General features: G+C 71.2%; 1 protein-coding gene across 5 annotated transcripts; it reads left to right on the forward strand.

The window, feature by feature from the left end:
• Positions 1–15,673: 15,673 nt before the first annotated feature.
• Positions 15,674–23,400, forward strand: IMPDH1 (inosine monophosphate dehydrogenase 1; the record flags this gene model as incomplete). Of its 5 annotated transcripts, XM_084205824.1 has the most annotated exons (15): positions 15,674–15,768; positions 16,148–16,196; positions 16,512–16,613; positions 17,319–17,393; positions 17,811–18,017; positions 18,421–18,508; positions 19,248–19,447; positions 20,092–20,182; positions 20,763–20,858; positions 21,484–21,627; positions 21,827–21,971; positions 22,043–22,186; positions 22,263–22,346; positions 22,857–22,873; positions 23,079–23,400. In XM_084205824.1, the coding sequence occupies 15 exons, from the start codon at positions 15,674–15,676 to the stop codon at positions 23,177–23,179; spliced, it is 1,638 nt and encodes a 545-aa protein (XP_084061950.1). The 5 variants fall into 5 exon arrangements, with proteins under 5 accessions (XP_084061950.1, XP_084061951.1, XP_084061952.1 ...); XM_084205825.1 differs by lacking the exons at positions 22,857–22,873; positions 23,079–23,400 and having other exon boundaries at positions 21,442–21,627; positions 22,263–22,350; XM_084205826.1 differs by lacking the exons at positions 22,857–22,873; positions 23,079–23,400 and having other exon boundaries at positions 22,263–22,350.
• Positions 23,401–23,926: the final 526 nt, after the last annotated feature.

The following is a 23,926-nucleotide window of genomic DNA, read 5'->3' on the forward strand; positions in this document are numbered from 1 at the left end:
CGTGTCCCCAAGGTGCCCAGCCCGTGTCCCCAGAGTGCCCAGCCCTTGTCCCTGGGTGCCCAGCCCTTGTCCCCGGGTGCCCAGCCCGTGTCCCCAGAGTGCCCAGCCCTTGTCCCCGGGTGCCCAGCCCTTGTCCCCGAGGTGCCTGGGCTGTGTCCCCGGGGTGCCCAGCCCATGTCCCCGGGGTGCCCAGCCCATGTCCCCGGGGTGCCCAGCCCGTGTCCCCGGGGTGCCCAGCTCGCCCTGGGAGCACACATCCTGTTGGGGAACTCACCTCTGGCAAAGTTCCAGCCGGCGATGTAGCAGGATTTCAGCTCCGAGACCCTGAGCGAGCCGTCGGGCACACAGCCCAGCTGGATGTGGTTGCTGCACTCCACGGGCTGGTCCAGCTCCAGCAGGGCGTGTCCCCGGCCCTGCGCCACGCCCAGGTGTCCCCACCCCTGTCCCCGTGGCTGTGATGAAATCCCGCTGCCGGGGGCTCCAGGAGTGCCCCGGAGCACCTGGGCTGTGCCAGCCCCGGGTGCACAGCCCGAGCATCGGGGGCCTGGGGGTCCCTGCAGGGCCCCAGCACGTACAGGTGACATCACACACCTGTGCACGCAGGCAGGGTGTGGGTACACCTGGCAGCACATACATCCAGCAGGACGGCACACCTCTGCAGCCACTCACACACACAGGGTGCAGACAGGGCACAGAGACCTGCGCACACCTGTGCACAGCAGTCACACACAGGTGTCACACACAGCTGTGTCACACGCAGGTGTGTCACACATAGTTGTCACACACAGAGGTTTCTCATATGTGCACAGGTGTCTCACACACAGGTGTCTCTCACACACACAGGTGTCTCATATACACACACAGGTGTCACACACACCCGTGTCACACACACACACAGGTGTTTCACACACCTGCACACACTCTCTCACCTCATTTTCATACCCGCACTCCCCCCCTTGGTGGCCCCCGTGTCACTTCCCCCTCCCCCAGTTCATCCTCTTTGTCCCCAAAGCGGATTATGGCGCTGGCTCAGCAGGGACAGGGGAGTGTGCAAGGAGAGGCCACACCCCCAGCCAGCCTCACACGGGGCCCCAGGTGTGCAAGCGGGCAGTCACACCCCTCCCAGGTGTGCACAGGGGTGTGACACCCCTCCCAGGTGTACGGGGAGGGTCACACCCCCTCCCTGGGCCCACACCTATGCAGGCAGCACAGGTCATGCACTGCCCAGCTGGGCAGGCAGGGCACTACTGTGGGCGGGGGATGGCCCAGGTGGGCAGGGGATGGCCTAGATGTACAGGGGATGGCCCAGGTGTGCAGGAAATGTCCCAGGTGTGCAGGGGATGGCCCAGGTGGGCAGGGGAAGCCCCAGGCAGAGCCCTCAGGCAGGTGGCAGAAGTGGTGACAGCAGGTAGGTGACAGGGATGCTCCCAGGCAGCACAGACAGGTGACATCTCCTGAATCAGGCAGTGCAGGCAGGGATGGGGCACACAGGTGACCCCCGGGCACGGCAGGTGGGGCAGGTGTGGCTCAGGGCTCTGGACAGCAAGGGCAGGACAGGAGATGCCCAGGCAGGTGCCAGCAGGGGATAGCCAGGTGTTGGAACCTGGGCTGCTGAGAATTTAAACTTTCTGTGCTGACAGGCACCGACCCCCAAGAGAACACAGAACTTGACCTGAGACCTGACCCCAGCGAAAAAGAAGCAAAGACTCCACACCCAGGAGGTGCAGGAGGGAGCGTGATACAGGTGACACAGGTGATGCCCAGGCAGGACAGGTGATGGATGTCTAGGGGATGCAGGTGATGCCCAGAGTGGGGCAGGTGCTGCCCAGGTGGTGCACAGGCAGAGCAGGTGATGTGGTGATGCCCAGGTGGTGCCCAGGCAGGACAGGTGATGCCTGGGTGGTGCAGGTGATGCCCAGGTGGTGCCCAGGTGATGCCCAGGCAGTGCCCAGGTGATGCCCGGGCGGTGTCCAGGTGATGCCCAGGCGGTGCCCAGGTGATGCCCGGGAGGTGCAGGTGATGCCCCGGCGGTGCAGGTGATGCCCCGGCAGTGCCCAGGTGATGCCCAGGCGGTGCAGGTGATGCCCCGGCGGTACAGGTGATGCCCAGGCGGTGCAGGTGATGCCCAGGCAGTGCAGGTGATGCCCGGGCGGTGCAGGTGATGCCCCGGCGGTGCCCAGGTGATGCCCCGGCGGTGCCCAGGTGATGCCCCGGCGGTGCAGACCCCGCCCGGGCGGTGCCCAGGCCGGGCAGGACTCGATGCCAGGCCGCTGTCCCGGGTCAGCCCCGCCCCCGGCCCGGCCCCGCCCGGTCCCGCCCCGCCCCCCCCGTCCCGCCGGGCCGGGGCAGCAGCGCCGGGGGCGGCGGCGCCGGGCAGGTACGGGGGGGCGGGGGCCGGGGGGGCCGGGGGCTGTGGGGCGGCCGGGGGCGGCGGGGGGAGGGGACTGTGGGGGCCGTGATCCCCGGGAGGGGGTCCCGGGGTGGGGGGGCGTCCCGGACACGGGGGGCCCTGCCCGGGGTGACACGTGTGCGGGGTGACACCCGCGGGCCGCAGGGCGGGAAGGGGAGCCCCCCCGACCCCTCCTGTGCCCCCCGGCAGGGAGGGGGTCCCGGGGGAGCAGCACTGGGGACCCCGCACCGCGGTGCCGGGGGTGGTTGGGGTGGCAGACGGGGAGCGCCCCCCCTTCCCCCGCCCTAATTACCTGCCGCTAATTGGGGGGGGGCGCCATATGGCTGGCAGTGCCGAGCGCGGGGAGCGCCGGGGGTCCCCCTGCAGACCCCCGGGCAGGAGCAGCCGCACAGTGCGGGGCGGGAGGGGCGACACGAGTGGGCTTGGTCAGGGGGACCCGGGGAGAACTCCCGAGGGACACGGGGGAGGGACAAGGCTGTCCCACAGGGCGAGGTGCCGGCCTGGCACCTGCCGGTGAGACCCTCGGGTGGGGACAGGGACACCCTGGGGACACGCACCGGGGACGGGGACAGCGCCCTGGGGTCCTGATGAAGGGGACAGCGGCCCGGTTGGGTGACACGGGCAGAGAGAGCCGGGCAGGAGAGTCCCCGGGGAAGGGGAGCCCGGAGCGGTGACAGCGCTGGGGACCCCAGGAGGGGGGAGCTGGCAGGGGGACACGGATGAGGACACGAGCACAAGGACCCGGAAAAGGGGACCTCGGGGTGGTGTCAGTGCTGTCACCGGGGCTGTCTGGCCGGGGGGGCACTGCGGAGGGGGCTGGGGACAGGGCCGCGGGGCCGGGGGTGGCAGCCCCGCTCCTCCCTCCCCCGTCGCAGGCGCCCCCCGAGGTCCCCGTGTCCCCATGGCGGCCGCGTCCTGCCCGGCGCTCCTGGCCACCTGCCTGGCGCTGCACCTGGCCACAGGTGAGCACCTGGGGGCACCTGGTGGACAGGGGACACCTGAGGGGGACACCGGGGCTGGGAGAGACCCGGTGGGCGTCTGGTGGGGGCCTTGGGAGTGGCAACCAGGGGTGATGGGGACCCAAGGGATGAGGTCACCAGGGAATGGAGTCCTGGGGACGTGGGAAGGGGACCCTGGGGGTGGCAACCGTGAGAGCTGGGACCCCAGGGCACGGGACACAGAGGACCTTGGGGGGGACCCAAAGATGTCACCCGAGTGCAGGACACTGGAGTTGATAGCCCACTGGTCTCCCGGGGACAGAGACTCGAGGGTGGAGACCCTGGGGGAAACACGAGCGACCACGCTGGGGGTCCAGGAAGTGGGACTTGGCTGCTGGGGACATGGGGGGGCTGAGGGCAGAGGTGGCAATGCAGATGGGGTTGTCGGGCTGGGAATATGGGGACCCTGGGGCGGGGACACGAGGGACCCTGGGGCGGTCAGCAGGGAACGGGTAGGGGAGGACCTGGAGAGGGGGCCAGGGGGTGGGACGTGGGGACCCGGGGGCGGGGGACCCGCGGGGCCACCCCCCCACGGACACCCGTGTGCCCATCCCCGGCGCGGCAACGGCAGCCCGGGGCGACGGCTGCAGCGGCTTCGGGAACCTGTTCACGGAGATCGCGGAGAACAGCGCCCACGGCAGCCTGGTGGCGCGGCTGCCCCCGCCGGGGGACGCGGGGGGCGCGGGGGGCGGCGCCGGCCTCCAGCTCTGCCTGGTGGGCGCCGACGCCGCCTGGTTCTACCTGGACGGGCGCAGCGTCCGGCTCAACGTCTCGGCCGGGAGGGCGCTGGACCGCGAGGTGATCCCGTGGGGACACCCCGGGCCCCTGTCCCGCTCCAGCCGTCCTGTGTCCGTCGGGTGTCCGGGGTGCCCGTCCAAGTCCATCCTGCATCCATCCTGTGTGCGCTGTCCGTCCTGAATCCACCCCCATCTGCCCTGTGTCCGTCCTCCACCCACCCGGCGTCCATCTACCTCCACCGTCCATCCCTCCATCCTGCGTCCTTCTCTGTCCATCCTCCATACATCCTGTGTCCATCTACCTCCACCGTCCATCCCTCCATCCTGCGTCCTTCTCTGTCCATCCTCCATACCATCCTGTGTCCATCTCTCACCCACCTGTGTCCATCCTGTGTCTGTCATCCATACTCCATCTACCCCGGGTCTACCATCATCTGCCCATGTTCCAGTCATCCTCCTTCTTCTGCCCATCCTGTATTCATCCTCCATCTATCCCGTGTCCATCCCATACTGCCGTGTCCATCCCATGTCCATCCTGTGTCCATCCCACACTCCTGTGTCTATCCCATACTCTTCCTGTGTCCATCCCGTGTCCATCCCGTGTCCATCCTTTCACGCTCCCTCCGTGCTGTGTCCATCCATCCCACAGCCCCTCCCTCAGATCGTCCTTGTCCCATCCAGCTGGGACCCTCCTGCTTGGCTGGAGACCCCAGCATGTCCCCGTGGGGCAGCCCCCCTGTCACCCCATGTCCCCGTGTCCCCTGTCCCCGCAGGAGCTGGAGTCTCCGGTGCTGATGGTGGCCCTGACGTGTGCCGAGGACGGCTCCTCCCCGGTAGGGCCGCACGCAGTGGGGACCCTGGGGGGCTCTGGGGGCCCAGTGCCACCCCGGTCACTGCCTGTGACCCTCTCCATGGCCATGGCAGGTCGAGTTCCGGATCATCGTCCAGGTCCTCAACGAGAATGACAACCGGCCCCACTTCCAGGGGGCCACTGTCCTCACCCACAACGTCAGCGAGGTGACAGGGGCCACACGCTGGGGACACAGGGGGGTGACACATCCTGCACGTGGTCACGGTGATGGGGCACGGATGGGCACCAGGACAGGGATGGCCGTGTGCATGGTCTGGGGACAGGCCTGGGGACAGGGACAGGCATGGGGATGGGCATGGGCACAGGGACAGTTAGCGCCAGGGTGGGTCCCAGGAGGGATGGGGACGCCCAAAGGCAGGAACGGGGATGTCGGGCGTGTTCCTGAGTGCTGGGGTGTCCCGGGCCCCCCGGTGAGCCCCCCGGGCAGCTCAGGGGTGTTTGGGGGTGCAGGGTGTGTTCGGGACTCCCGGGTGCGTTTGGGGACCATAGGGGGTGTTCAGGGGTGCGGGCTCTGTTTGGGGAGCGGGGGGTGTCGGCGGCCCCCGGGCGCTGTCGGTGGCCCCCGGGGCGTCCCGGCCCCCCGGTGACCCCCGCGGGCAGCTGGCGCCGGTGCACTCAGTGGTGTTCAGCGCCCAGGCCGAGGACGCGGACGGGGACACGCTCATGTACGTCATCGACACGGCCTCGGTGAGCCGGGGCGGGGGCGGGGGGCGCGGGGGGGCCGGGGCCATCTGCCGGCCTGACCGACCCCCCCCAGCCCGACGCCCGCTTCTTCCGCATCGACCTCCCGAACAGCGGCCGCGTGGTGCTGGCGCGGGCCCTCGACTTCGAGAGCCGGCGGCACCTCGAGGTGGTCGTGACCGCCGTGGTGAGACCCCCGCCCGCCCCGGGACCCTGCTGCGGGCCCCCCGCCTCTTCCGTCTGTCCCCATGGCCGCGGAACCCTCACCCGAGGCACTCGGACATGGGACCCCCCTCTGTGAGACCCCCACTTGTGGGACCCCGGTGCAGGACCCTGATGCGAGACCCCCGCCTGTGGGACCCCTGCCCACCCTCATGAACGGGGCCCCGGGGAGGACCCCGGCCCCGCCGAGCCCCCGCAGAGCCCCCGCCCGCGGGTCTGGGGTCCTCGTGCCCCCCGCACGGCCGTGCCGGGGTGGGTTGCACAGGTGGGGGTCCCCCCCGGCCTGCCCGCCTCCCCCACGCCCGCCGGCCGTCCCCGCCGGCCCCGCTAATTGGGGGTGACGTGATCCCGTCACCTGCCCTCAATCCCCCTCATTTCCTTAATGGGCCACCTGCGCCCCCTCCCCCCTCCAGCGCCCAGCCCCCCCACGCCGTGGTGGGAACTCGGCGGGACCCCACGGCCGCCGGCTGCGACCCCCACTCCTGCCTGGGGCTGGGGGCTCCTGTCCCTCCAGGTCCCCTTTACACTGGGGTCCCTGTCCCGTGGGGGTCCCTGTGCCTGTGGGGGTCCTGTGCCATGGGGCTCCTGTCCCTCCAGGTCCCCTTTACACGAGGGTCCCTGTCCCTCGGGGTCCCTGTGCCTGTGGGGTCACCATGAAGTGGGGTCCCTGTTCCCTGGGGGCTCCCGGGACCCCCGGGGTGTCCCCGTGCCGTGGGGGTCCCTGTGCCTCTCCGTGCCCCCCCCAGCAGGTTTTGGGGCGGCCCGTGCCCCGTTTTGCCCGCAGGAGATGAACACCCGGGAGCGGTTCAACGCCTCGGCGCGGGTGCGGGTCAATGTGCTGGACGGGGATGACCAGTACCCCCAGTTCCTGCCCTGCACCCCCCGCGCCCCCCACAGCCCCCCCGTCTGCACCAGCCCCGTCTACACCGCCAACGTCACCGAGGGACAGCTCCAGGTGGGACGCGGGGCCCTGGGGACACCGCGGGGACGCGGGGCCGGGGGGCGCCGCAGGGCTCAGCCGGACACCTCCGTGTCCCCTCCTGGTCCCCAGGGCGGTCCCCTGAGCTTCAGCCCCGGCGCCGTCTATGCCGAGGACGGGGACAGGGGGCTGCGGGCAGCCATCACCTACTCCCTGCTGGCAGGTAGGGGGGACAGGGGACACGGGGGGACACGGGAGGACACGGCGGTCAGGGACGCGGGAGGCAGCGACACACAGACACAGGAGGGCAGGGAGGTGGGGACACGGGGACACAGGTAGGCACAGACGCGTGGGCAGGAGCACAGGGACAGGGCCACCATACACGTGGGCCGGGACATGGGGACAGGGATGTGTGGGCGGGGACGTGGGGGGCAGAGGGGGCCATGGTGCCCGGGGTGGGTCCCAGGGCCGCCCTGCGCCCCCCGGTCCCTGGCACTGCCGGGGGGTTCTGTGGGGAGGGGGGTGTTCCTGCCAGGGGTCCCTGTGCCGGGGGGTCCAAGTCAGCGCAATCCAACTGCCAGATGCACCGGGGCAAATTGAATAAAGGGATTGAGCTGGGGGGGCCCTAATCCCCCCTCCAGCGTGAGGGGGGGGGGTGCTGGGGGGTGGGGGTCAACCCCTGGTGCACCCAAGGGTGCTCCAGCACCAGAGGGGTTAAACCTCCTCCATACTGGGGTTCAAAGGGTTAATAACGCCCTCCCTGTGCTTCCCCCCCCCCCCCCCCCAAAATAAGGGGGGTCCTCCTCGGCATGAAGGCCCAGGGATAGATGGGGGGGGGACATCAGGGACCTCGCTCAGGGCTGCCCCAGGGGGATTTTCCCACAGTGCCCCGGGGCAGGAGGCAGGTGGGGGGTCCGGGGGGGTCTCGGGGGTCCCCATCTCTGTGCTCCCCCAGGTCAGGAGAGCAGCAGGTTCCACATCGACAACGTCACCGGGGCCATTACGCTGCTGCGGGCGGTGGAGAGCAGCCGCCAGACCCCCGAGATCTGCCTCAGCGTCATGGTGGGCGGGACGGGGGAGATGCGGGGCTGGGCTGGGGGCTCCCGGGGGGATGGGGGCCCCTGGGATGGTGGGAGCGGCCCGGAGCGCCCCGGGAAGCCCCCATGGGTGCAGGAAGTTGGTGGCAGCGGGTGACACCTGGGTGTCCCCTGTGCCCCTCCATGCCCCGCGCCCCCCGTGTCCTCCCCTGTCCCCCCCCGTGTCCCCCCAGGCCTCGCAGGTGAACGACCCCTCCAAGTACGCGGTGGCGCGGGCCCTGGTGCGGGTGCTGGCCCCGAACCGGCACCCGCCGCGCTTCCCCCGCGCCCGGTACCGCGCGTTTGTGCCCGCGGCCCCGCGCCGCGCCGCCCTCCTGCTCACCTTCGGCGGGCAGGTGCTCGCCTTGCGCGCACACGACCCCGACTTCCCCGAGGTGAGCAGGGCAGGGGGCGGGCAGGTGAGGCTGCAGACAAGGTGTGAGCAGGGGGTGCAGGTAGGGGCGGGTGGGGCGCAGGGAGTGGTGCAGGTAGGGATGGAGGCAGGGATGGATGCAAGTGGGATGAAGGTGGGGAGGCAGGTGGGATGCAGCTAGGGAGGTAGGGATGTAGGTAGGGATGTAGGTGGGGTGCAGGTGGGATGCAGGTGAGGACAGGTGCAGGAAGTGGATGTGGGCAGAGGGAGAGGTGTGGGGTGGGTAGGGATCACAGGTAGGGATGCAGGTAGAGGAGTGGGCAGCCATCAGGATGCGGGCAGGAGCTGACCCCCCCGGCCCGCAGGGGGTGAATCCCCAGGTGCGCTACACCCTGAGCCAGGGCGCCAACCAGAGCCAGCAGCTGTTCCAGGTGATGCCCAACGGGCTCCTGGTGGCCCAGGCGGATCAGCTGCAGCCCGGACAGAGCTACCGCCTGCAGGTGAGAGGATTGGGGGGCAGGGGGGGCTGGGGAGGACTGGGGGGCATGGGGGGCTGGGGAGGATGGGGGGGCTGGGGAGGCCTGGGGGGCATGGGGGGCTCAGGACACCTGGGGGCTAGGGAGGATTGAGGGGCACTGGATGGGCACGGTGGGGCTGGAGGTTGTGGGTATCAGAGGGGCACCAAGGGCTGGGTGGCACCGGAGAGGGGACACGGGGTGGAACAGAGGGGACACTGAGGCTTGGGGGGCACTGTGTGCCCTTGTGTGTCCCCCCGGTGCCACAGCCATGTCCCTGCGTACCCCCTGTCCTCACCATGTCCCCCTGTCCCCTCCATGCCCCTTCCCCCTCAGGTGCTGGCACGGGACGAGGAATCGGGCGAGACCGCGAACACGACGGTGGAGCTGGAGGTGCTGTGGCCGGGGCAGGCAGGTGCGGAGGAGAGGGACCCCCCAGAAACCCCCCAGGGACCCCTCTGTGACCATCCCCGTCCCCATGGCACTGGGACACCCCCCAGGGACCCTTTACAGGGATCCCCCTCCCCCAAGGCACTGGGCACCCCCCAGGGACCCCCTGCCCCCGGTGATGGGGTGTCCCCAGAGCCCCTCCCGGTGAAGAGGGGCCCCCCAGCACTGTGTCCCCCCAGGGATGGATTTTCCCCAAGCTACCCAGGGTGACGGGCACCCCAGACCGCCCCCGTACCGCGATGGGGTCCCCGCCGGGATGGGAAGCCCTCCCCCCCGGGATGGCATGTGTGCCCCCCTCCCGCGCCCCCCGGGACCCCTCGGAGCCCCCCGGGCCGTGCCGGGGTTTGTCCCCCCGCTGACGTGTCCCCTCTGTCGCGCAGCCCCGCGGGACCCCTCGGAGCCGGCGGCCGGGCGGGGGGTGCCGGCGGGGGCGGTGGCGGGGGGCGCGGGGGCGCTGCTCCTGCTCGGGGCCGTGCTCCTGCTGGCGCTCCTGGCGCTGCGGGCGCGGCGGCGGCGGCGGCGGCAGCAGCGCACGGCGGACCGGGCGGCGCTCGCCATCGAGAAGCACCCCAACGTGGTAGGGGCCCCCCAGCCCCCGGGCACCCCGACCTGCTCCCCCAGAGCCCCCCGAGACCCTCCCGCTCCCCCCGACCTGCCCCCGCGCCCCCAGAGCCCCCCAATCCCCTCCCTGAACCTTCAAAAGTGCTCCAGTCGCCCCCGCACCCCCAAACCGCTCCAGACCCCCAGACCCCCCCAAACCTCCCGCACCTCATCCCACCCCCGCGGTCGGGGTCAGGGGAGGGGTCCCCGGGTGAACGGGGGTGCTGCGCGACCGGGGACCCTCCGGGGGGGAGGGGGGTCCCCTTTTTGAGGGGCTGGGAAGGAAGGGGGGCTCCTGGGTCTGGAGGGGCTGTGGGATGGGGGCTCTGCTGGTTTGGGGGGGGGGCGTAGGAAGGCGGTTCCCAGGTCTGGGGGGCCGGAAGGGGGTGCCTGGCCCTGGGGGCTGCGGGAAGGAGGGAGCCCCCCCGTGCCTCAGTTTCCCAGCTGACCCCCCCCGTTCCCCCCCACAGAGCCTGAGGTGGTTCCAGCCGGTGAGTGGGGGGGGAGGGCGGGGACCCCCAAAAAGTGCTGGGGGGGGAGGGTCACCCTGCTCTGAGCCCCCCAAAAGGGGGATGCGGGGTCCCCTGTGCCAGATGGGGTCCCTTCAGGAGGGGTCCCATGGGGGGGTCGGGGTGCTGGGGGGGTCCCGAGCTGGTCCCGCCGGGAGGAGTCGGGGTGATGGGAGCTCCCACGGGGGTCCCGGGTGCTGGGGAGACATTGGGGTGCTGGGGGGTCCCATGGTCGGGATGGGAGGGGGGGTGAGGTGCCGGGGGAGGCCCCATGGGGGGATCCCTGTGCCTGGGGTGTTCGAGGCGCCCGGGTGGGTCCCACGGGGCCCCCGGTCTGGGCAGGGTTTGGAGCACTGGGGGTCCCATGGGGGGTCCTCGTGCAGGGGGGACCCGGTGGGGCGGTCGGGGTGCCGAGGGGCTCCCACGGAGGGTCCCCGCGCGGGAAGGGGTCCCGTGGGGGTGTCGGTGGGGGGGGCGTCCCCTGCCCCCCTGACCCCTCTGTCCCCCCCGCAGGTGCAGGCCGGCAAGTCCCCCCCGAGCCCGCCCCGGCTCTACTACCCCAACGAGGGCTACAGCGAGGTGGGGGAGGTGCCCCCGCCGCCGCCCCCGCCGCCCCCCCCGCCGCCGCCGCCCCCCCCGCCGGCCCCCCAGGCGCCCCCCGCCCCCAAACCCCAGGCCAACTCGGTGGGGCGGCCGGGGGGGGGCTCGCCCGGCGGGGGATCCCCGGCGGGGTCGCCCCCGGCCCCCCGCGGCAGCCCCAGCCCCCCCCGCGCCCCCAGCCCCGGCGAGGTGCCCGGGGGTCCCGCGGAGGGAGGGGACAGCCCCGCGGCCGGGGGGCGCCGGGGGGCGCCGGGGGCGCTGCCCGCGCTGGAGGAGGTGAGCGAGGAGAGCCTGGAGGAGGCGCCGGGGGGCGACCCCCGCGGGCCCCCCCCGCTGCTGCAGCTGTTTGAGGACTCCATCGAGTGCTGAGGGGAGGGGGCCGCGCTGGGGGCTCAATAAACACCTGGAAACACCGCTGGGAAGTGGGCAGCGCTGGGGTGCACTGGGTGGGACTGGGGGACACTGGGGGTCACTGGGGTGCGCTGGGGGTCACTGGGGGGACACTGGGGTGCGCTGGGGGTCACTGGGGGGGTCTCTTGGGGGTCCCTGGCTCGCACTGGGGGTAACGCTGGGTGTCCCGGGGTGCTCGGGGTGACCCTGGGATATCCCGGGGGGTTGTCACTCACACTCCCCCCGTCCCCGCCCCCATTTGGGCGTTTCCCGCGTTCCCCTGGCCCCGCCCCTGGGGGCCGTGTCTCCGTGACCACGCCCCTTAAAGGCGCCGCGTCCCTTAAGCGGCGCTGCCTGCGCTGCCCCATGAGGGGCGCGTGGGTCCCCCTGCCCCGCGTGGGGAGGGTCCCGGGACGGGGGTGATGGGGCCGGGGGGGCAGAGTGTCCCCTCGGCGTCCCCCAGGTGCCACGAGGGCGCCCTGGGGTCCCTGTGTCCCGCGCGGGGTTTGGGTGCCGCGGGGGGCCTGGGGTGCGGGGGGCACTGGGGTGCTCCGGGGGTCCCCGAGGATCCCCCGGGTGCCGTGGGGGTCCCCTGGGGTGCCCTTCCCCCACGCGTGACCTCGTGGCCGTGGGCGGCCCCCGCTAAGAGGCTTGAGCGGGAGTTTGTCGCTAATCCCCGGGGTCACCAACACCGGCGGGTCACCTCCGGCGGGTGGCACCGCACGGCGACACCGCCACCGGGAGCGCTGGGGTGTGCGGGGACAGCGGGGTGCGCTGGGGGGCACTGGGAGCGCGGGACGCTGGTTTGTGCTGGGAGCACTGGGCACACAGGGCTGCACTGGGAGCTGCTGTGTACTGGGACGTACTGGGATGTACTGGGGCGTGCTGGGAGAGCTGGGTGCTCTGAAAGCCCTGGGGGTACTGGGATGTACTGGGATGTACTGGGATGTACTGGGATGTACTGGGAGCACTGTGCACTGGGCTGGGACACACTCGGACAGCCGGGTTAAACTGGTCCATACTGGGAGCGCTGGGCGGAGCAGCGCCGCCCCCCCATTACCTTCCTGCCCCTCCCCCGCCCCGAGCCCCCCTCCCAAATCCCCCCTAATCCCGGCCGCGTTAATCCCCGGCAGCTGCCGCGGCTGCAAATGGCCCGGGGGGGGGGGGGGGGGGGGACAGGCTGCGACCCCCGAGCCCCTCCGCGACCCCTGCGTGTCGCGCTCCCACGCGTGTCCCCCCTGCGCCGCTCGGAGGGGCTGGGAGTGCGACCCCCACCCCCTGGGGCGGGGGGCGAGGGGGGTCCCCCTGTGCGTGACCCTCCTGTGCGTGACCTCGCCTCTGCGACCTCCCCGCGAGCGTGGGGCGGATCCCGCGCCGCCCCGTGCCTCAGTTTCCCCCGTGTCGCGACCGAACCCCGCGGGGTGGGCGGAGCCGAGGGGGTGGTGCCGCCCCCCGTCCCCCCTCCCACGGCACCGGGTCCCGCCGGCAGCGGCACCCACGGACCCCCCCGGCACCCGCGGGACCCCCGGGACCCCCCCGCCATGGAAGCGCCCCCAGAGTCCCCCGAGGGCGAGGGGACCCCCGCGGGACAGGAGGAGGGCAGGTAAGGGGGGCACGGGGGGCGGGGGGCTCTCTGGGGGCCGTGACGGGGGGGCAGTGCCGGGGGTCCCGGGGGTCGGAGCCGGGGGAAAGGTCCGTGACAGGGGGTCAGTGCGGGGTCAGTGCGGGGTCAGCGCGGGGGGGTCAGTGCGGGGGGGTCCGTGCCGTGGCCGTGCCTCGGGTGGGCTCCGTTTGCCCCCTGCGGGTCCCTGCGCTGGGGGGTCACCTGGGGACACGGGGGGGTCACCTTGGAGGGGGCGGGGAGCGCTGCCCTGGCCGGGGGGGGGCGCGGTGCCCCCCGGCCCGGCCCTGCCTGCGGGGGGCGCCGTGCCGGGCTCCGCACACAGTTCGGGGGGCACCGACCCCCGGGACTGCACGGGGGTGAGCGCTGAGGGGAGCGGACACGTGCGGCCAGGGCACGCCCAGGGGATCACAGGTGAGGGCAGGGCACACAGGTGCTCACACAGGTGCTCACAGGTGCTCACAGGTGCGGGCAGGGCACACAGGAGCTCACACAGGTGCTCACAGGTGCAGGCAGGGCACACAGGAGCTCACACAGGTGCTCACAGGTGCTCACAGGTGCAGGCAGGGCACACAGGAGCTCACACAGGTGCTCACAGGTGCAGGCAGGGCACACAGGAGCTCGCACAGGTGCTCACAGGTGCAGGCAGGGCACACAGGTGCACACACAGGTGCAGGCAGGGCTCACAGGTGCTCACACAGGTGCTCACAGGTGCAGGCAGGGCACACAGGAGCTCACACAGGTGCTCACAGGTGCACACAGGTGCAGGCAGGGCACACAGGAGCTTGCACAGGTGCTCACAGGTGCAGGCAGGGCACACAGGAGCTCACACAGGTGCTCACAGGGCACACAAGAGCTCACACAGGTGCTCACAGGTGCAGGCAGGGCACACAGGAGCTCACACAGGAGCTCACACAGGTGCAGGCAGGGCACACAGGAGCTCGCACAGGTGATCACAGGTGCAGGCAGGGCACACAGGAGCTCGCACAGGTGCTCACAGGTGCGGCTGCTTTGCCGCCCCATCCCCCGGGACTCGTTAGGGGCGCACGAACAGCCCCGGGGACGCGGGCTGTCCCCAGAGTCAGCCGGGGCAGGGGGATCCCAAGGGACACCCAAAGCGCAGCAGCGTCCCCCCAAAGGGGAGGCACCCCAAAATCGGGGGGGCACCCAAAACACGGTGGGCACCCTAAACAGGGGATTGCTCCCCAAAAAAGGAAGCGTACCCAAAAGAGGGGGTACCCGAAACAGAGGGGGGCACCCAGATGCAGGAGGCACACCCGCAACAGAGGCATACACTCCGCAAAAACGGGAGCCCCCAAAATAAAGGGTTTTCCCCCCAAAATAAAGGGTTTTTCCCCCAAAACGGGGTGTTCCCACAGAAAGGGGCGCTCAGCGCCGCCCCCAGGGCTGTCCCGACCCCAGAGTGGGGGGTGCCCCATCCCGGGGCTCGGGGGTGTCCCCGGAGCTCCGGCGGAGGCGGGGCCTGGAGGGGCGGGGCAGAGGGCGTGGTCCCGGGGCGTGGTCGCGAGGCCCCGCCCCTGGCGGCGCTCAGCGCCATGGGCGAGGGGGAGCCCAGGTACTGGGGTTACTGGGGGCACTGGGAACCACTGGGGCGCTGCTGGGGCGCACCGGGGACACCCCGGGACCGGGGCAGCGGCACCGGGGGCACACGGGGGGACGCGGGGGGCACAGAGAGAGGGAAGGGCTGTACTGGGGGCACTGGGAGGGACCGGGGCGGTACTGGGGCGGGAGGGAGCAGCGGGGTGGGGACACTGGGGGTGTTACTGGGGGGCCACTGGGGGGTGCGGGGCAGCGGGGGGGGAGTGGGAGCTGGGGGGGTACTGGGGGGTACCGGGGGATGCGGGAGGGGCTGCTGGGAGCGCTGGGGGATGGGAGGGGTCCCCGGGCTGCGGGAGAGGTTACTGGGAGCGCTGGGGGATGGGGGGGTCCCTGGTGTCCAGCAGGGGTCCCTGGGAGCGCCGGGGGTCCCTGGTGTCCGGCAGGGGTCCCTGGGAGCGCCGGGGGTCCCTGGTGTCCGGCAGGGGTCACTCGGAGCGCCGGGGCCGCTCCCGGCGCGCTGGAGGCGCTGGGCAGGCTGGGAGGGGGGGGGCTGCGGCGGCCGGCCCCGGCCCCGCCCCCGACCACACCCACGGCCCCGCCCATGGCCCCGCCCTGCGCCGGGGCCGCTGCGGGAGCGCGAGGCGCGGGACCCCCGCGGGCCCGGGATCCCCTCCACAGAGCGCCCCGGCCGTGACCCCCTCGGAACTCCCCCATGAACCCCCGGGACCCCCCTCAGCCCCCGTGCGGGTGGGGGTCCCAGTCCCGTGGGGGGTCCGGGTGGGGATCCCGGTGTGGTTCGGAGGTCCCGGCCCTGGGTGGGGACGGTCGTGGTGCGGGTGGGGGTCCCCGTCATGGTGGGGCGTCCGTGTCCCGGTGTGAGGAGGGGTCCCGGGGGAGTCCCAGTCCTGGGGAGGGGGGGAGTTCTGTCCGGGTCCCGGGAGGCTCCTGGTGTGGAAGGGGGTCCCGGGGAGACCCTGGGGCTGTGCCGGGGGGATCCCGGTGCCAGCGTCTCCCCAGCGTGGCCGTGGGTGGGGCGGGTCCCGGCGTGCGGGTCCCGGTGTGCGGGTCCCGGTGTGCGGGTCCGCGTGCCGGTTGCCGGTGCCGGTGCCGGTGCCGGTGCCGGTGCCAGCCTCCCCGCAGCATGGCGCAGCAGCTGATCAGCGGTGCCGGCTACGTGCCCGAGGATGGGCTCACGGCCCAGCAGCTCTTCGCCTGTGCCGATGGCCTCACCTACAAGTGCGGGTGACCCCCGACCCCAAAACCCCCTGACCCCCCTCGGCACCGCCTGACCCTCACAGGTGCCTCCAGACTCCCCCAGCACACCGCGGCACCCCCAGAGCCCCCCAAGGGAGCCTCAACTCCCCCCCATGGCAGCCCCAGGAAATCCCCACAAAGATACCCCAGGAACCCCACCAGGGACTCCCCGAGCCCCCCTGCACCCCCACTCCCAACCCTCAGGAACCCCAGAAACCCCTCCAGACCCCCCCAGGAACCCCCTGACCCCCAGCTCACACATCCCCCCTCCCTCGGTGCCTCTCCCAACCTCGGGTGTCCCCTGGTGGGTCTGGGTCAGTTTGGGGTCACGGGGGGGTCCCAGCCCTGTGTCCCCCCACAGTGACTTCCTCATCCTCCCTGGATACATCGACTTCACGGCCGACGAGGTGGTGAGTGACCCCCCGGGACCCCCCCGTGCTCCCCCCACCGGGGTGGCTCCCCCTGGATCAGGACCCCCTCAGTGTCACCCCTGTGCCCCCATCCCCTCCTGGGCCCCCCCGTGGTTCTGGGGTTGGGGGATGCCCATGGGGTCCCTGCAGGATTTGGGGTGTGGGGGCTCATGGAACCCCAGCCCTTGAGGGGTGGGCAGGGGGGCAGGGTCCCCATGCTTTTGGGGATGCTGGGAGGGCAGGGGGGTCAGGTGTAGCCAGGACCCCCCATTCTCAGGGAGGGGTCAGGATTTTAGGGGTGCTCCCCTCCTTCAGGACCTGACATCGGCGCTGACCCGAACCATCACCCTGAAGACACCGCTGGTGTCATCCCCCATGGACACGGTCACCGAGGGGGACATGGCCATCGCCATGGCTGTGAGCAGGGGGGGACACTGTGGGGACAGGGGGGACACCGAGGGGGACATGGCCATCGCCATGGCTGTGAGCAGGGGGGGGACACTGCGGGGACAGGGGGGACACCGAGGGGGACATGGCCATCGCCATGGCTGTGAGCAGGGGGGGACACTGGGGGGACAGGGGGGACACCGAGGGGGACATGGCCATCGCCATGGCTGTGAGCAGGGGGACACTGGGGGGATGGGGGGACACGGTCACCGAGGGGGACATGGCCATCGCCATGGCTGTGAGCAGGGGGACACTGGGGGGATGGGGGGACACAGTCACTGAGGGGGACATGGCCATCGCCATGGCTGTGAGCAGGGGGGACAGGGGGACACGGTCACCGAGGGGGACATGGCCATCGCCATGGCTGTGAGCAGGGGGGGACACTGCAGGGACAGGGGGGACACGGTCACCGAGGGGGACACAGCTGTGCCCACGGGTGGGGGTGCACCCACATGGGTGGAGGCATCTTGGGGGCACTGAGGGGGCCTTTGGGGGGACACCCAGGGGTTGTGGAGGCACCTGGGGGGTCTGGGCTGGGGGAGCTCTGCCAGACTGGGGGGGACCCAGGGAGCTGGAAGGGGGGCACAGTCCCCAAGGGGTGCGAGGGCAGATGGGGGGCCCGGCTGCAGGGGGTGCCCAGGAACCCACACCCCCCGTGCCCCCCGTGCCCCCCAGCTGAACGGCGGCATCGGCATCATCCACCACAACTGCACCCCCGAGTTCCAGGCCAGCGAGGTGCGCAAGGTCAAGGTGAGCAGGGACCCCGTGGTGGCGCCTGGTGTCCCCTGGGACAGGCTGGCACCTGCTGGGCTGGTGGCCATCAGCACCCGTGGGGGGAGTCCCTGCCATGTGCCCTGGCCTTGTGTCCCTTCATGTCCCTGAGCCCCCCGTGGCCCCGGGTGATGCTGTCCCATATCCCTGAGCCTATCCAGTGACATTGTCCCGTGTCCCCACGCCCCCAGTGACACAGTCCCGTGTCCCCGTGCCCCCCGGTGACACAGTCGTGTGTCCCCACGCCCCCAGTGACACAGTTCCGTGTCCCCACGCCCCCAGTGACACTGTCCCTTGTCCCCGTGCCCCCCGCTGGCACAGTCCCGTGTCCCCACGCCCCCAGTGACACAGTCCCGTGTCCCCACACCCCCCGGTGACACAGTCCCGTGTCCCCAGCGGTTCGAGCAGGGTTTCATCACGGAGCCGCTGGTGATGAGCCCGGCGCACACCGTGGGGGACGTGTGGGACGCCAAGGCCCAGCTCGGCTTCTCGGGGGTCCCCGTCACCCACTCGGGGCGCCTGGGGGGGCGGCTCGAGGGCATCGTCACCTCCCGCGACATCGACTTCCTGCGCGAGGGGGACAGGGCCACCCCCCTGGCCGAGGTGGGTGCGGGGCTGGGGGACAGCGGGACGGGGGGGTGGGATCCATGGGGTGGGATGTGGGGCGGGGATGGGTGTGAGGGTGAGTTGGGGGCTGCCCGCGGTGGCCCTGGGCCCTCCAGTGCAGGTGACAGTGAAGGTGACAGTGACACACAGTGCAGGTGACAGTGACAGTACCCGTGCCTGTGCTGGTGCCTGTGACAGTGCCAGTGCATGTGACAGTGACAGACAGTGATGGTGACAGTGCTGGTGGCAGTGGCGGTGACAGTGCCAGTGCTGGTGACAGTGCCGGTGCCAGGATCAGTGCCAGCACTGGTGACAGTGACAGTGACGGTGGCAGTGCCAGACAGTGCTAGTGCCAGCACCTGTGCTGATGCCAGTGACACGCGGGTCCCTGTGTCCCCAGGTGATGACCAAGCGCAGGGACCTGGTGGTGGCCCCAGCCGGTGTCACCCTCAAAGAGGCCAACGAGATCCTGCAGCGCAGCAAGAAAGGTGCAGGGGGCACCTGTCACACCCCCCGAGTCACCTGTCACACCCCCCGAGTCACCTGTCACACCCCCCGAGTCCCCTGTCACACCCCGAGTCACCTGTCACACCCCCCGAGTCCCCTGTCACCCCACAGCACCTCCCAGGTGTCCCCCCCCAGGGGTCACCTCCACTCGGGGCCACCTCGGGGATGTCCTCTGTCCCCGTTCCCCTCCCTTCACATTGTCCCCTGATGTGTCCCCAGGGCTGCTGACGGTGACCAGCGCTGGTGAGCTGGTGGCCATCACTGCCCCATCCTTCAGGTCCCTTCCTTGTCTCTGGGGTCAGCTCTGTGTCCCCATGTCCCTGGTGTCACCTCCATGTCCCCGTGTCCCTGGGGTCAGCCCTGTGTCCCCATGTCCCTGGTGTCGCCTCCATTCCCCGTGTCCCTGGGGTCAGCCCTGTGTCCCCGTGTCCCTGGTGTCACCTCCATGTCCCCGTGTCCCTGGGGTCAGCTCTCTGTCTCCATGTCCCTGTGTCCCTGGGGTCAGCTCTGTGTCCCCATGTCCCTGGTGTCACCTCCATTCCCCGTGTCCCTGCAGCCCCCCAGTGCCCTCCACCCCCGGGCGACCCCCCTGTCCCCCCTGTCCCCAGGGAAGCCGCTGGCGGTGACCAGCGGTGAGGAGCTGGTGGCCACCATGGCCCGGCTCTCAGTGTCCCTCCCGCGGTGTCCCCGGCCGGTGACTGTCCCCCGCTGTCCCCGCAGGGAAGCTGCCGATCGTCAACAGCCGTGACGAGCTGGTGGCGCTGATGGCGCGCACGGACCTGAAGAAGAACCGGGAGCACCCGGCGGCCTCCAAGGACGGGCGGAAGCAGCTGCGGGTCGGGGCGGCCATCGGCACCCGCGAGGACGACAAATACCGGCTGGACCTGCTCGTGCAGGCGGGCGCCGACCTCGTGGTGCTGGTGCGGGCACCCCCAGACCGGGGGGACCCCAAAGCCCGGGGCTCTGAGGGGAGGAACGGAGGAAGGGCGTGCGGCCGGGCAGGGCGGGCAGCTCGTGGGGCCGGTGGGTGGGGAGGGGTCCCCGAAAATGGGGGGGTGAGGGCACCCCAAAAAATGTGAGACCCCGAAATGGGGGGGATGAAAAAGGGGCGACAAGGAAGTGGGGGAGGGGGAGCATCCTAAAAACGGGGGGGGTGAGGGTGGAGGAATGGGGGGGCACGACCTCAGGGTGCTGCTGTGGGGGACCCCGAAAATGGGGGACCCCAGAAACGGGGATCCCCAGAAATGGGAGACCCCAAAAAGCGGGCAGGGATAGGAGGGAGGGGAAGGAGATGGGGATGGAGCCGCTGGTGCAGGTGGGTGGGTGCTCCTAAAAATAGGAGGGTGGGGGCACCCCATAAGCCGCGGGACCCCAAAAGGGAGGGGAGTGGGGTCTGGGGATAGGGATGGAGCTGCCTGTGCTGGGTGGGAGGTGCTCCAGAAAAGGAGGGGCCTGGGGGGACCCCCTGCTCATTGAACCCCAACCCTCTGCCCCACCCCGTGGCACCCCAAAACCTGCCCCCCCGCACCCCAAAACCTGCCCCCCGCACCCCAATGCGGCCCAGGACTCGTCGCAGGGGAACTCCCGGTACCAGCTCAGCATGATCCGCTACATCAAGGCCAAGTACCCCGAGCTGCAGGTGGTGGGGGGCAACGGTGAGACCCCAAAACGGCCCGGGGGGCACTGAGGAGGGGGGTGACCCCAAAAGAGAGGGGGAAATGGGGGTGGGATTCGGGGTGCCCCCTGGAGTGGTGAGGCGGGATTTGGGTGCCATGTTGGGGGGCTATTTTTGAGGTGCCTCCCATCACAGTGGGGCAGGATTTGGGGAGGATGGGGCTGGATTTGGGGTGCCACTTTTGGGCTCTGTTTTGGGGTACGTGTTTGGGGTGCGCCCCTGCAGCGCTGAGGTGGGATTCAGGGTGCCCTGGGCAGTGTTGGGGTGCTGTTTTGGAGCCCCATTTCTGGGGTGCCCCGGGCGGTGTTGAGGTGCCGTTTTGGGGTGCCCTGGGCAGGGTTGGGGTGCCATTTTGGGGTGCCCTGGGCAGGGTCGGGGTGCTGCTTTGGGGTACCGTTTCCGGGGTGCCCTGGGCGGTGTCGGGGTGCCATTTTGGGGTGCCCTGGGCAGTGTTGGGGTGCTGCTTTGGGGTACCGTTTCCGGGGTGCCCTGGGCAGTGTTGGGGTGCCATTTGGGGTGCCCTGGGCAGTGTCGGGGTGCCATTTGGGGTGTCCCCGCAGTGGTGACGGCGGCCCAGGCCAAGAACCTGATCGACGCCGGGGTGGACGCGCTGCGGGTGGGGATGGGCAGCGGCTCCATCTGCATCACCCAGGAAGGTGGGTGACACCTGGGACCCCCGAGCCCACCCTGGCAGCCCCCAAACACCCTGCAGTGTGCCCACTGTGCCCTTCGGGGTGGGCCTGTACCCGCTGTCCCCCTGCCCCCGTCACAGTGTCCCTGTCCCTGATCCCATGTGCCTGTGACAGTGTCCCTGCGCAGTGGCAGTGCTGGTGTGTGACCAGGCTCAGGCCATGGCCATGTCCCTGATGTGTCCCTGTCCCCATGGCAGTGTGGCCGTGCCCAGGCCATGCCCGTGTCCCTCACAGTGTCCCTGTCCCCATGGCAGTGTGGCCGTGCCCGTGTCCCTCACAGTGTCCCTGTCCCCATGGCAGTGTGGCCGTGCCCGTGTCCCTCACAGTGTCCCTCACAGTGTCCCTGTCCCCATGGCAGTGTGGCCATGCCCGTGTCCCTGTCCCCACGGCAGTGTGGCCATGCCCGTGTCCCTGATGTGTCCCTGTCCCCGTGGCAGTGCTGGCGTGTGGCCGTGCCCAGACCATGCCCGTGGCCGTGCCCGTGTCCCTGATGTGTCCCTGTCCCCGTGGCAGTGCTGGCGTGTGGCCGTGCCCAGGCCATGCCCAGGCCATGCCCGTGTCCCTCACAGTGTCCCTGTCCCCGTGGCAGTGCTGGCGTGTGGCCGTGCCCAGGCCACGGCCGTGTACCGTGTGGCCGAGTACGCGCGGCGCTTCGGTGTCCCCGTCATCGCCGATGGTGGCATCCGCAGCCCCGGGCACGCCGTGAAGGCGCTGGCACTGGGAGCCTCCACGGGTGAGGCCGGGGGCACGGGGGGCGGCCGGGGGGCACGGGGGGCGGCCGGGGGGCACGGGGGGCGGCCGGGGGGGGTGTCGTGGCCACCGGCCCACGCTGGGGATCCCCCGCTCCAGCCCAGCCTGGAGATGGCCCCGCAGCCCCCAGCCCGTGCCGGGGGGGTCTCACGCCCCCCACCCCGCCGGGGTGTGCCCCCCAGTGATGATGGGGTCGCTGCTGGCGGCCACCACGGAGGCGCCGGGCGAGTTCTTCTTCTCGGAGGGCGTGCGGCTGAAGCAGTACCGGGGCATGGGCTCGCTGGACGCCATGGAGCAGGGCCCGGGCAGCCAGAAACGCTACTTCAGGTACGCCGGGGGCCGGGGGGGCGAGGCGGGGCCGCCCCCGGCCGCCGCCCAGCCCCTGTGTGCCCCCGCAGCGAGGGGGACGCGGTGAAGGTGGCGCAGGGCGTGTCGGGCTCGGTGCAGGACAAGGGCTCCATCCACAAGTTCGTGCCGTACCTGCTGGCCGGGCTGCAGCACGGCTGCCAGGACCTGGGCGCCCGCAGCCTCTCGGCGCTCCGGTCAGTGCGGGAGGGGCTCCGGGAGGGCTGGGAGGGGTCCCGCCGCCCCACCGACCCGACCCCCCGTGCCCCCCAGGTCCATGATGTTCGCGGGAGAGCTGAAGTTCGAGCGCAGGACGGTGGCGGCGCAGGTCGAGGGGGGCGTGCACGGGCTGCACTCGTGAGTGGGGACGGGGCCGGGGGCTTTGGGGGGCTAGGGGGGGGTTGGGAGAGCTGGGGGGCTTTGGGGGGCTAGGGGGAGTTTGGGGTCCGGGGGGCTTTGGGGGGATAGGGGGGGTTTGGGAGAGCTGGGGGATTCGGGGGGACATTTTGGGTGGTAGAGCGTGGTTGGAGAGGGTTTGGTGGGGGGGGCTCTGAGGGGGTTTGGAGGGGGCTTTGGGGGCTTTGAGGGCTGTGAGGGTTAGAGGAGATGGAGGGGTCTTGGCAGGTGGGGGAGGTTTTGGGGGGCTTTAGGGGCTGTGAGGGGTACAGGAGATGGAGGGATCTTGGGAGGCGGGGGAGGTTTTGGGGGGCTAAGGAAGGCCCCACTTCAGATCCCACCTTTAGGGCCCCCAGTTGCCCCAGTACTGGCTCTGGGGCACCCCCAGTTACCCCAGTGTTGGGGATGGGCGTTGGGGTGTGGGGGGTTCCTGTGCCCCCCTAACCCCCCTCACCTTCCCCTCCCCTGCAGCTTTACGGTTCTGCCCTGTAAGTACCTGCTGCACCCCGGGATTGGGGGGCTCTGGGGGGTCCCCTTTACCTCCCTTTGTCCCCTCCCTGATGGGCGAGGGGGCTGGGGGCGGGGGCACCCCCAGTCTCCCAGCCAGGATCTGGGATTTGGGGGTCCCAAACCCCCCAGAAAGGGTTTGAGGGTTCCCTTCCCCCTCTTTGACCCCATCCCTTGTCCCCCCAGTGCCGAGAGGTGGCTGCCCTGAGGAGGGGTCCCCCCGGGCCGGCGCCCCCCGCCCGGAGCCTGCGGGGACCCCCCCGGCCCCCCGACACCGGCGCTGCTGATGGGCACTCCGCAGTGGGGCACCCCCAAACCCCCCCGGCCGCGGGGACCTCGGAATCCCTACCGGAACTGGGGGTGCGGGGAGCCCCCAAATCCCCCGGGGGTACCACAGGGGAGGGGTATCCCCAGAGCCCTCAGAAATGGGGGTCCAGGGACCCCCCAGAGGTCCCGGGGCACCACGAGGCCGTGGGGACCTCCCCGGCCTCTCCAGAGAGGAGGGACCCAAAGCCCCCCCAATGGTGTGGGGACCCCCAAACCCCGCGAGGACCCCCAAACCCTCCCTGGCACTGAGGAGCTTACAGGGCCGTGTCCCCCTGTCCCCCCGAGTGGGGATGGGGGGACCCCCAGCACTGCAGGGACCTCCCCCACGTCCCGGGGGACCCCACAGCGTCGCGGGGACCCCACGGGCCTGTGGCCTCCCGGCCTGGGGGAGCCCCGGACTCGCTGTGTCCAGGGGTGAATAAAGTCTTGGAGCATCGGAGCCTGGCCTGTCCCTGTCCCTGTCCCTGGGCTGGCCCGGCCCTGGCCCTGTCCATGGTCCTGTCCCCTGTCCCTGAGTTGTCCCACCCTGTCCATGGTCCTGTCCCCGGCTGGCCCCTGGCGTGTCCCTGTCCCTGCCGGTGCCGCGGGGGCCGGGGGACACGCGTGGCAGCAGGAGGGCACATGCCGTGACACAGGGTGGCACACATGGCACGGGTGGCACACCCTGTCACGCAGGGTGGCACGCGTGACACGGGTGGCAAAGGTTG

Source organism: Fringilla coelebs (genome assembly GCF_963513975.1).
Source record: "Fringilla coelebs genome assembly, chromosome: 5".
Lineage (NCBI taxonomy): Eukaryota > Metazoa > Chordata > Aves > Passeriformes > Fringillidae > Fringilla > Fringilla coelebs.